Source organism: Myotis lucifugus, unplaced genomic scaffold (genome assembly GCF_000147115.1).
Source record: "Myotis lucifugus unplaced genomic scaffold, Myoluc2.0 scaffold_104, whole genome shotgun sequence".
Classification (NCBI taxonomy): domain Eukaryota; kingdom Metazoa; phylum Chordata; class Mammalia; order Chiroptera; family Vespertilionidae; genus Myotis; species Myotis lucifugus.
The window spans coordinates 3211158-3223980 of record NW_005871152.1 but is presented as its reverse complement, the minus strand read 5'-3'; the positions used below and the strand labels follow the sequence as shown (position 1 = coordinate 3223980).

The 12823-nt window shown below is 41.0% G+C and overlaps 1 protein-coding gene across 2 annotated transcripts in view; it reads right to left on the bottom strand.

The window, feature by feature from the left end:
* PIWIL4 (piwi like RNA-mediated gene silencing 4) overlaps positions 1 to 12823 on the bottom strand; it is a 40196-nt gene that overhangs the window by 1817 nt on the left and 25556 nt on the right. For both annotated transcript variants that reach the window (XM_023757273.1, XM_006092775.3), the window contains exons 12-17: positions 12141 to 12325; positions 10017 to 10089; positions 6034 to 6234; positions 4766 to 4869; positions 3242 to 3312; positions 1512 to 1665 (exon numbers count right to left, since the gene is read on the bottom strand). In XM_023757273.1, the coding sequence (XP_023613041.1) occupies positions 1512 to 1665; positions 3242 to 3312; positions 4766 to 4869; positions 6034 to 6234; positions 10017 to 10089; positions 12141 to 12325 (788 nt within the window). The remainder of the gene's footprint in view (positions 1 to 1511; positions 1666 to 3241; positions 3313 to 4765; positions 4870 to 6033; positions 6235 to 10016; positions 10090 to 12140; positions 12326 to 12823) is intronic.

Below are 12823 nucleotides of genomic sequence, written 5' to 3'. Positions count from 1 at the left end.
AGGACAATGAACTTAAATGAGCACTTCTAAAAAATGATTTTCCAGAATTATCTGTGGAGACAAGATTCTTTTCCATTAGGAACAGTCCCTCTATTTTCACCTTCAGTCTGCCTCTCAATTTCTGAATAGGAAAGGAAGAACCACAAGTCCCTCTTACTCATCAAATCATCGCTTTTGAACCATGCAGAACACACTCTTGAAAGGATGGATGGGTGAACCAAATACACATTTGGGCCAAATGCTGAATGACCAAGTGTTAAAGTCAGCATTTGGGAAAGCCAAGGCCAAGTCCAAGTATCAGCCATCATGGAAGGAGCCTCTGGGATGCAAAGGTCACCGTGAAATTTCCTCTTAAGTATCTTAATTATTTAAAATCCATATTATTGTTTCCAATGTTGAGACTTAGACGTTGATGTCCTAGTCCAGTGGTCAGCAAACTGCGGCTTGGCAAACTGCGGCTCGCGAGCCACATGCGGCTCTTTGGCCCTTTGAGTGTGGCTCTTCCACAAAATACCGACTTCTGCGCGTGGGCCACGAAGTTTCAATCACACTGTACGTGCGCGCCCGCACATGGTATTTTGTGGAAGAGCCACACTCAAGGGGCCAAAGAGCCGCATGTGGCTCATGAGCCGCGGTTTGCCGACCACGGTCCTAGTGCTAGAAAACTAACTCCTTAGCACCCTCAGCAATCCCTAAATGACACACTTGTGATTCAGAATAGACACATTCACGTGCCATCAGTGAGTAGGGAGAGATTTGGGCTCTGACAATTTAGATGCAGCTGAAGATGATCTTGCCCTCAAACCATTATGCTCTGCCTCCTAACAGTCACTGATGAGTTTAAGACAGCTCCTTTGTGGCTCTTGGCTGCAACACTTGGTTGATGGAGGTGATGGTATAACCCTACAGATGCCCACTGTGCACTGCTTGGAAGATGCTTTCCGAATAGTTTCAGATTATCATCCTCCCCCACTTTCCAGTTCTGATATTTTTCTTGCACTTGACATAATGAATGTTGTACTGAAACATGGAAGCTAGACACGTGGCAGTGGAGCGAGGTGTCTGGTGTTGAAGACGGTCCGATTTCCATGTGCAGCTCGGCGTTCACAGCACTCACTCTACCTGCCGTAGACCTCGGCCGCGCACCAGTGCCTGCCTTGTGTGTGGATTTGGGCCTTGAGCTTGAAGCCATAGCTTGTTTTTTCCCCATGGCACGTTAACATGTCTGAGCATCTTCACCTGCCAGCAGCCCCGCAAGCTTTCTGCTGCATCTCAGTGTCAGGCTCTAGAGGATGTCCCCCAGGCACCCAAAGCGCACGCCTTCCAGGCTATTTACGTAAGACCATCCTGACTACCCTCCAATCTAGGGGAAATCAATCCATCCAGATGCAGAAACAGAGCAAAACTTAACTGCATAAAAAGGATATGCTGACAAACAGTAATTCTAACAGTTACAACAAATGTGCTACTAGTATAATCAGGAGTTGGAGAAAGAACAATGAACTGAATACCTGGTGTTTGAACTTGCTTCTGCCACACTGCTCAGCAGCTGTGGAACTTCATATTCAAGAAGTGTTTGGAGCTGACCATTTCCTACACCATCACGGTACACAATAATCCGTGCGGGCAAACCCTGATTGTACTCGTACCATTTGTTGAGTGCTCCTGCAGAATTTGGTATAAGAAAAGAATGACTCATGCAATGCTAACAAAGAATACAATTCCCATTAAATTTTAATGGTTAGCCCTAGCTGGTTTGGCTCAGTGAATAGGGCATTGGCCTACAGACTGAATGGTCCAGGGTTCGATTCCAATCAAGGGCACATGCCTGGATTGCGGGTAGCCGATCAATGATTCTCTCTCATTATTGATGTTTCTATCTCTCTCTCCTTCTCCCTTACTCTCTGAAATCAATAAAAAAATATTTAAAAATTTTTTTCAATGTTTAACTAAGTTTGCTGTTTCAGACCACTATGAAATAGGGTAATACCTAACTTGGGTTGTATTCAATAACATAAAAACAAATAACTTTAGGGAACATCCCTGCCTCTTTGCTATTTGAGGAATCGTAATGATTTCTATGGCAAAATAGATTCTTAAGCTTAGCATATTGCAGCAGTAAAATTTTAATATTTAAGCAATAAATTAAAACTTAATTCATGCAATAGACATACAAATTCTTTATATGAACCAAATTAACACTAATTTAGTTTTTTAAGTCTTTAAATCCTCTCAATAAATACAGACTGGATAAGTTTAGTTCATTTTCTTCTTTAATGAGCATGGGTATGAAAATATAAGGAGAGACCTTGGCTGTTCCTCTGGAAGTATCTCCACAGGGACTCACCCAATTAGATTTCACGTCTCACTGACAGTATAAATTTTATACACATTTCCACCCACTCTAACTAGAAATCACCAAAAGGCAGAGACCAGACAGTAACTCCCACCCAACAGAAACTTTTCATAACCACTAAAAAAAAAAAGACCGGGTTTTGAAGTGAGAAGAAAGTAGTAATATCATAAAGATGCAGTGATTCTTTTTGTGTATATATTGTATATACAATTTGTATAAGTTTATCATCCAGGAAATTAACTTAAATTAACTTTAAGACGATCATACATGTAAGTCCATTCCCAACACCTGTCACCAAATTCACTTTCTTAGTAGAAAAAAACTCTTTAAAAACCCCCAAAGTTTACAGATGGGAAAACGCAGCTCGGGGAGGGTGTGAGGTGCACACACACCTTTCAGGAATGACAACGCCAGACCCAGGCCTGGGCTGGTAGGGGTGGGAACTCCAGGTCCCTCTTTTCACCAGTCACACTGTGAAGAGGGCACCTTCCTCACCTGCTGTCTTCCCCATCTTCTCCTGCTATGCCACCCTGCCTGCTAACATCCCCAAAGCTTCTCTCCTGTTTCTACACCTAACACTGCTCTGATGTAATCCTTGTTCCTCTGCAGTAGGTTTCTTTTGGCCTTCAAGCTGCTTGCGAGAGCCACCAGCAGCTACAAACTCTCCCTCCTCCTGGCTTTCTGTTTATCACACGCCGAAGACAATGTGAATTCCACAGTCTGACTGTTAGAGTCAGGACACAGCTCTGGGGAATCTGCAACTGGCTGCCCATTGACTCAGGTGGGCTGGGGGAGTTTGCCTCCTATCTGCTCTACTATCAGCACATGGACCTTGGTCTGAAGGAACAGTCTTGGAGCCCACCCACACTGTTATGGTTTCAGTACCGATCATGAAAACTTTTAAGCAGTCTGCAACCTCAGTGGTTGTTCTCTGAAGGATACAGCGGGAAAACCACCTAAAATAAGCAAAAAACAAAGGTAAAGTTCAAAAATGTCTACTAGACACATGTATTAAGGTTAAATTAAGAAATAAACATTAAAAATATAACTCAATGTTGTTCACAATTTTGTATATGCTATATGGTCACAATTATATTAAAATCTCACCCTCCTCCCCAAATGAAATTTATTGAAAAGAGAAACTAAAGCATTGTGCTGACATCAGACACATCTGGGTTCAAATCCTGGCTGTATACTCATCAACTACGTGACTCTGCTATGCGAACCTAAGCTTCAGTTTCCTCTCCTGTAACAAGGACATTTACAAGCTGGTATGATAGTTACTACCTCACGGAATTACGGTAAAAATTAAATTAGATAATACACATAAAGTGCTTAGCACTTGCCACATAAAAGCACTAATAGAGGCCTCTAGGTTATTATTATAAAGGAATTTATTTAGCAGTAGATTTCTACTTTCAAAATAGTCAAAGATTTCTCAAGCATAAGCTTCCACTTCTAATGGTGAGCCTTTTGGACTTAAAAAACTTAACATGATTAAGTTATTTATATTTCAGAAGCAAGTTTTCTTGCTAAAGTCATCAATTAATTTAAAGCACTTAGAAAATGAAGGTCATGACAATACCATGTATGCCGTCCACATAACTATACTTCTCTAAATATAGGCAACAATAGTGATGCAATTAGGATGCTGCTAACTGGCTGGACATCCTTTACCTGCTTGATTAGGGAAGTGATACATGTAACAAGGATCTCTTTCAGCCTGGGATGAGGTTGGAGGCACGCTGCTATTTTTCCTATTTTCCACAATCCCAAGTAGATACCTAACCACAAACTTAATGGAGTAAATCAAACAGCTTAAATCTAGGAAGAAGGAATCTGCCAACAGCTCCAACTGCCTCAAAGCATTGTTTAGTTACAAATATAGGAACAATTTTAAGAGAACTTAATAAGAACTTTGAGCTCATGTTTAACGTGTTATCCCTAATCCTACCTATGTTTTTCCTGCCTATGTTTTTAATAGTTGTGCTAACAGCCACCATATCAAGTGTCTGTGAGCATTAATAATAATATAATCACAAGCATGAATCCAGGCAATCTCTCAACTGCTTGACATAATGTATGTAAAGTTCCTAGTACAATGCCTAGTACAGTGCAGATGTTCAGAAAATAAATGCACAAGAATTTCTACATGGCCATCCTTTTGGGAATATGACTAGCATATGAGCAATAGCTTGTCCTATGTATGTATAAAAATAGTTTTTTAATGTGGCAATGTATTGCCCCAATATTATCAATCATTTATGTCAGTATAATTTATGACCTTAAGTATTCACATTTTAAAAATAAGTAAAGAATACAAACTATTCCTTGCTGTATAGTCTTCAGTTAACCCACAATTAATAGTCTAAATAGTAGAAGAATATATTAGAGTCATTGTAAAAGTACCTGGTGATTCTGAGGTTAATACTGGCCACAAATCCAACCACCACCATTCCCTTGTTGAATGCATCTTTACAGACATCGATGCCAACTACCATCAGGGACTTTAACTGTAAAATTAAATTTTTCATGATTTTAATGGGATGAGGTATTATTTCCTCAAACAACGACTTAATATGGAAGTTTTAAAAATTACCCCCATTATTTAATTATTCAAGTTAAGCTATGTGCCAGGAAGATCAAGGTCCAGGTGAGGCAGATATTTAACCAGAAACCAAAGAGACTTAAAGAGGAAGGGAAGAATATGGTACATACTTTGCTTTAAGAGATTCACTGCAGTCCAAAATAGCAACCATCCTTTCTGGAGATGGCCATGAGTCATCAGTGGCTCAAAGGATTCTGGGAAAGTGCTCAGTCCCTTTATCCCTTGCCTCTGGGCTGAAGGAATCTGGAGAGGAATTCCAGCCCCCTTTCTTCAGCTCTCTAAGGACTCCTCACCTGGCTATGCAGCTGGGGTCACCCTGCTTATGGAAGCGTAAGAGAATGGGCTACATTCTCTCACTTCTCATTCCTGCACTTCCTCCCACAGTGGCCACAGTTCAGGAAAGACAAGAGGATTTTCTCAGTTCCCCACACAGTTTGGAGATTCAGATGATAGGTTTTGCCAGCTCTCCAAGGTTCGGGGAGGCCCAACCAGGATACAAGGCTACTCTGAGAGTTAGCACCCGGTGGAAGCAGATAAAGGCAAAGGCCGTGGAATGCAGATTTTAAATAGCTGCCAGAGGCTCTAAAGCAGGTCTTTCCAAGTCTATGCGAGACTAGATTCTCTCCCAGGATCTATTCTGTTATCAGCTTAACTGAAGCTCCTTGAGAACGGGGGCTACGCCTCACCTGTGCACAGTGGCTTGTGGAAGCCAAACCCAGAGCAGAGCTCAACAAGCAAAACAAATACCTCTGGGATCCTGTAAAAAATCTCCCACTTTGATTTCATTTTTTAAATGAATTCAACAGCCCGGCCGGCGTGGCTCAGTGGTTGAGTGTCAACCTATGAGCCAGGAGGTCACAGTTCAATTTCCGGTCAGGTTACATGCCCGGTTGCAGGCTCGATCCCCAATGTGGGGCGTGCAGGAGGCAGCCAATCAATGATTCTCTCTCATCATTGAGGTTTCTCTCTCTCCCTCTCCCTTCCTCTCTGAAATCAACTTTAAAAAATACATTTTAAAAATGAATTGATCAACTGATTACTAAAAGGACAAGAGTGACAGATTCCTCACAGGGATCTCAACGGCCCACAGCTCGCCTCCGAGTTTACAGGTCATCTGCATGGCAATCTTGGTGGCAATACTCATCATCATCCCCTGTTTACTCAAGGTCCGAACAAGCACACACTGGCTTGGGACTGGGCAGTCGGAGCTCAGATATTTTTTAATGGATTCATAATAGTTCTGCTGAGCGGAAGGCAGAATACACATGACCTAAAAGCAAAGCAAAAAAAGAAAAAACAGTCAATTTACTTATGCTTAGAAATTGCTTTTTAAAGAAAAATAAATACACGGATTCTTCAAACATCTTTTGCCCTTAAGTTCTCAAGCGGCAAATGTGAACGTGCCTACAGGTCTTTAAACTTTGACAATTAATCAAGGCCATTTGAAACGCCTTCTCATCAGCCATCCACTCCACCAAGCCCAACTCCGTCTTACCATCTTCCTCGGCCAACCCTTCCCTTCCCCTTCACTTCTCTACTGATTTCATTCTGTCGTGGCCTCAAGTTCCCTTCTAACTGAGCTCTTCCTCCGGCCACCTGCCCCCTCTGCATGACCCTCTATGGCTCTCCTGTCTCACCCCCTCTGCCTCGCAACTTCACCCACAGAGAATTGGCTTACACTGTGGTCTTTTCCCCATTAGGTACTGAACAACCAAAATAAAGGAAACAAAAACAACATGTTTTGTTTCCTGGTACTTGAAAGTAGGGATATGGGAAGAGAGAAAATAAGGAGAAAGAAACTTGGTGTCCCCTGATATTTTTTAAGTCCACCCAGCTCTGTCACTGCCCTAGTTATCAGGTATTTCCCTTAGAGAAGGATGACCCCTAGACTACCTCCACCTCCTTTCTACCTTCTATTCTCTACCTTCAAGCACCCACCCCCAACTATAGAAAAGATAGGTACTGTCATGATAAGCTAAAGAAAACAAATAAAGTTATTTTTCACCTATAGATCTGTTCAAAATCATAATGCCCAGTGCTAAAGTTATTTAAGTAGGAAATTATAGAAAGTAGGAAAAGGTATTCTTAAATTGTCAGCAAAATTATCTTAGGAACCTTCCTTCCTTCCATCCATTGAGTTTGGGGCCAAGCAAGGTAGGTGGTAGAAGCAAGGCAGTGGCTTCTAGGACCAGGGCCAAAGAAGGTGGGAGCCAAGTGAGACTGGTTACACACCAGGGATGGAGAGATAAGCATACATTTAGAAAATAATAGTGGTCACTAGCAGAGGAGGAGGGGTACAAATTTGGAAAGGGAGAGTGCCTTCCTGTGGTACTGAATCAGAACTGGAGGTGTGAACATGTTTTTAATATATACATAGGTACATATAGTAATAAAATAGATGTAGTTATGCATAATATATATGTATGTACATGCAGGCACATGCACACATATATTTGCCCCAGCTTTGCCCACTGAGAGAGCCTGGGACAGCAACACTCCAGTAGCAAATGAGCACATCCAATTCCCAGATCTTGGTTTCCAAATACTGTTCTCTACCCAGAGGAATCAGGGCTCATTAGAGAAATTTCTGATTCCAGAGCTGGGCAGCAAAACTTCAGGATTAGCCTGGCATATCTCATTGTGCCAGACAGTGAGGATGTGTTCCAAGAACGATGGGGACATGTCAACAAGACATAGAAGCCAGCTTGAACAGGGCTCTCCCTGGAAAAACCAGGGAACTTTGGGCATAAAAATAAATAGTGCCAAAACCGGTTTGGCTCAGTGGACAGAGCGTCGGCCTGCGCACTGAAAGGTCCCAGGTTCGATTCCGGTCAAGGGCATGTACCTGGGTTGTGGGCACATCCCCAGTGGGAGATGTGCAGGAGGCAGCTGGTCGATGTTTCTCTCTCATCGATGTTTCTAACTCTCTATCTCTCTCTCCCTTCCTCTCTGTAAAAAATCAATAAAATATATTTAAAAAAATAAATAGTAGTAGTGGACTATAAGGTAGTAAAATAGGGATCCATACTTATATAAATAGATGAACAAAGAATTGGAGAGAAAAGGAAGCTTTTCTTTATAATATCATGGCACCTAATAAATGTAGAAGGAAGTATAGAATTAGAAAGCCACCATTTGGAAACCATCAGAGGAATAATGGATTCAAACAAGAATTACTAATGGATTCTAAAACTAGTGGGTAAAAGTTTGATGAGGAATAGATATTTACAGAGTCTCAAAATATCTCCCTATCAAAAAGAAAAAAATTAATTGTAAAGAGAAAAAGAATAACTTGACAGGTACCACCTTAATCAGTGGGGTACCCTATAGGACACAGTGAGAACACAGATTCATACTTCTGCCCAAAGTGCACAACCTGAATTTAATCATACGGAAACATTGGACAAACCCAAATTGAGGAGCATTATACAAAATACTGGTCTATACTCTTCAAAATTAGAAGGCCATCAAAGGCAAGGAAAAAACTACGGAACTGTTCCAGACTGCACACGAAACTAAAGAGACAGCACAACCAAGTGCAACACATTAGATCCGTTTACTAGACAGGACATATAAATGGGAAAATGTTCATGGAGTCTGTGGATTAGCTGCTCATACTGTTTCTTGATGCTGATGGTTGTCCTATGGTCCTGCAGGAGAGTGACCTTGTTTATAGGGAATATGCACTAAAGTATTCAAGGGGAATGGACTAGCATGTCTGTAACTTACTCTCAAATGGTTTTTGGAAAAAAAGAGATAGACAGACAGACAGATAGGACAATAAATAGATGGTAGATAGATAGATAATGATAAAGAAAATATGATAAAATGTCAACAATTGGGGAACATGGGTGAATGGTACATGGGAGTGTTTTGTACTAGCAACTTTTTTATAAGTTATATTTTAATTTTTATTGATTTTAGAGAGGAAGGGTGGGAGAGGGAGGGAGAGAGAGAGAGAGAGAGAGAGAGAGAGAGAGAGAGAGAGGAAATATTGATCAGTTGTCTTCCATATGAACCCTGACCAGGGTTCAAACCCACAAGCTGGGTATGTGCCTTAACCTGGAATGAAACCTACCACCCTTTGGTGCACAGGACGATGTTCCAACCAAACTGAGCCACACCAGCCAGGGTAAAAAAAAAAAAGTACATGCTCTGAGAGTGAGAATTCCCTTTGTTTAATACAGCATCCTTACGGACCATTTATGTTGTGTCTGACTAAGAGAGCTGAACTGCTCTGCATGAGATATGAGCAGGAATGTAGGGAGCTGGGGTGAATGAGCTAGGAGGCAAGAGGAGGGGATGGGACAGGAAAGGCACTGCAGTGTAGTGCGAGGCCTCAGCCTCGGAGAAGCGCACACACTTCCAAGAAATAGGGGTGGCTGAGGTTTTGTAAGAACAGGGATGTCAATTTTCAACTTGTCTGCAATGTTGGAGTGTGATGTCATCAAACCTTGGCCCCAAACCCTGTGCAAGGTCAGTCTCACCAGGTCAGTCTCACCACACACACACACACACACACACACACACACAACTACTTTGGAAAATGAGGCACTTGTGGAAATCCCACAGGCTGATGCAATGCAGGAGGAAATGGCACTCACAAAAGTTGAAAATACACACAGGAAGGCAAGAATGCAGGGGAAGCAGGAACATGGGGCCACAGGTGACATGGAAAACCCTCACCCTCCAAGAATCCCTGAAACACTGGAAAGAACACGGGTGCCCCAACATTTATGGGATAAGATGGGAATCAATTTATCTTAAATCTCAAGTGAAAGATGACCCCCCAAGAAGTAGAAAAATATGTAGACACCCAAGAGGCTGATATAGGGGTAACAACAAGTATTTTCAAATTAATATTGGAAATAGGGGAAAAAATAAACTGTTGATTAAAATGCTAAGATTAATACTTTCTTGGATGCTTGGGGAAATGCACAGCAATGTGTAAACATCACGGGAGATCATGTTCAGATTCTTTCTTTCAAGACTGTTATCTACAAGGAAAAATAAAAATTATACATGAAAACACAAAAATGGTCCTGTACTCACCAACTGCACATCAGGATCAACGTGTTTCTGTATAGCGCCAAAAAACGCAGCTGTACTTTCCTGTACTTTTATGCTGCGTAAAAAGATTAATTTTGAAGATATAAAATTCCCTTCGTAGTAGCACATAATATAGAGTTAAAATAATACAAGTGGATTTTTATAACAGACTGGCAATTTGAGAAAAAAATCATTAGAGAAAAGTGACCACCTTTTGAGTCTAAAATCATTTCTCACACACCAAGATATGCCAGAAATATCTAATAACCGTTTTTATTACCTTAAAAATAGTTTGGGGGGGACATAAAATTTTTTTAATTGCCTGGTATCCCTACAATTAATAATTCTGTTGCTCAAAATAAGATTGAAACCACAAGTCTCAATAGCAAGTGTCTGAAACGGGATTCAAGTTAAACTAGGAGTAAGATTTCTCTAATACCAAATCTCCATAAGAATTTTAAAATGAATGTTTCAAAATCATCAGGTTAATGAGACCAACATATTCAGCTAACCTTGAAACTGTATGATTCAGACTAAAAGATTTCCCCCCTTCGTGACAGCTTGTTTGAAGCCTTAATCAATCAGTCAGCAAGTGCTTATCAATGATCTGTTCTGTGCTTACATTAAGTCGGGGGTCAGAGGCTACAGAAATAATTCCCACACAGAGGAATTTCCAAATCCACTTTCTTTATGCACAATCAGACTCTTTTGAGTGTCTATGACTGGACTGCCCCAATGCCCTGTGACCTTTTAAAACTTGCCCAGCAGGGGGCAGGACCACTGTCTCCTGCTTGCTGATTCCAGTGAGCTGTCGGAAGGTTTACAGTTCTGTTAAAACAACTAAATGCTTCTGACTTCTCCAGTTCAATCTCTTGAATGCAAAGACCGCTAGCTCACTGTCCATTCCTTCCCCAGTCATCTGGCAAATGTTTCAGGTGGGAGAAACTATGCACATAATAAGTCTAACGGGTAAATGGATCCTTCATTGGGGGAAGGGGGGAAAGATGGAACAAAATACGGGCTTTCAAATAAAACCGTCCAGGGACAGAACATGAGCACGGGCTTGCTGGAGGAACTGGTGTGAGAAAGGTGCCAGCGCAAGGTCTGCTGACTGTGGCTTCTTCCATTAGTCTTTCCCTGCCTTATTAATTAGCTCATGGTTTAAGAGAAATTAGAGCAAGTGAAACTCAAACCAGGCAATCTGTTAACAGATTTGGTAAGAGGAAAATTCTAAACTGCGGTGTAAAATGAGACTTTGGGAAGATCTGTGGTTTTCAACAATGCTGATGTAATTAATTAGCAACTATGGTTTAAAGAATAATTTCCCATCCTGCTAATGAGGACATCTGCATCTCCACCATCACAAGAAAAGAAGTATCCCTACTAAGGAGAGAAAAAGCTCCTTGCTAAGCACATCAAGCTCAATAAAATGAGACATGATCAACTTTATGACTTTTTTTAAAGCAAAACAATGTTCAGTTTGGAGTGTGCTTGGGTATGTCTGGATCCCTTACTAAAAGAAAAGCAATTAATTTGTCTTTCTCATCCCCCCGCTCCCCAAACCGGCATTATCTAACATAGAGTAGATACTCAATAAATGTTGAAGAACTAAATGAATGGCCTTGGTTTTATCAGAAAACTATGTAAATGACTCATTTTATACTAAAATAACAGCATCAGAAAAACTTATTTCAGATATATTTTTACATTCAATTGTAAAGCATAAAATTTACCAAATAAGTCAGGAAATGCAACTTTCATTTTTTTCATATCCCATTTGCTATTAAGTTTTATAAATAACTACTATGAAAGAATTAAAGAAAAAAGTTGACAGGGCAAGATATGGATTTATACCCGAATTACTACTGAAAGACTTTGAAGTAATGAGACTATTGCCTTAAAAAACTGAAAAAATAAGTTTTACAAAGACCAACATAAAGTATATTTAAACTATATGAAAATTTAATCATTGCAAACGTCTATTTACTTAGAGCTATCTTCTTGGCACTTCATATTAGGAAACTTTGCTGAGATAAAGAAGCTTTTATAGCTAAATCAGCTCTTATTTCCTAGATTCTAACCAAATTAAACACATGTAAGAAACGCTGGGGTGACTGACATGCTCACATTTTGGGATAGTCCACATTAAACCCCATGGAACTTCCAACTCTTCTCAAGCAGCTCAGAAAGTTCTCAATCACGTTTTCAGCTCTGCTGCTACATATAATCAGCCATTTATTCAGAGACTGTGCACTTAACAGCTTGCAACTTCGAATATCCTTGGACCAATCAGCAGCAGACACAGGTTGACACTGGGAAAAATAATGATGATGATAGGGCTGAACATTTTATTCAGAAAACAATTCAATAAAGAGTGTGAAGATGGTCCACATTGTCTTAACTATTTAGTACCATTTGCTATTCAGATTCGAAACACTGATACAAGCTCTGCAGTGGAGGCATCTGAGCATCTCCCCAGGTGGGCCACTCAAGGCTGCAGAGCCTTAGACAAGTCCCTTTAGTTTACAGGCCTCCACTGTGCACAAAAAAGGGGGTCTGGTTCAACAATCTCTAGGTTCCCTTCCAGCTGTAAGGATCTCTGATCCTGACTATGAATGGCTCAGGTGAGCAGACTGTCCAATTTGGTCTCTTTACTCTAGGCCAGTGGTCGGCCAACTGCGGCTCTCGAGCCACATGCGGCTCTTTGGCCCCTTGAGTGTGGCTCTTCCACAAAATACCAACTTCTGCGCATGGGCCACGAAGTTTCAATCCCACTGTACGTGCGCGCCCACACGTGGTATTTTTTGGAA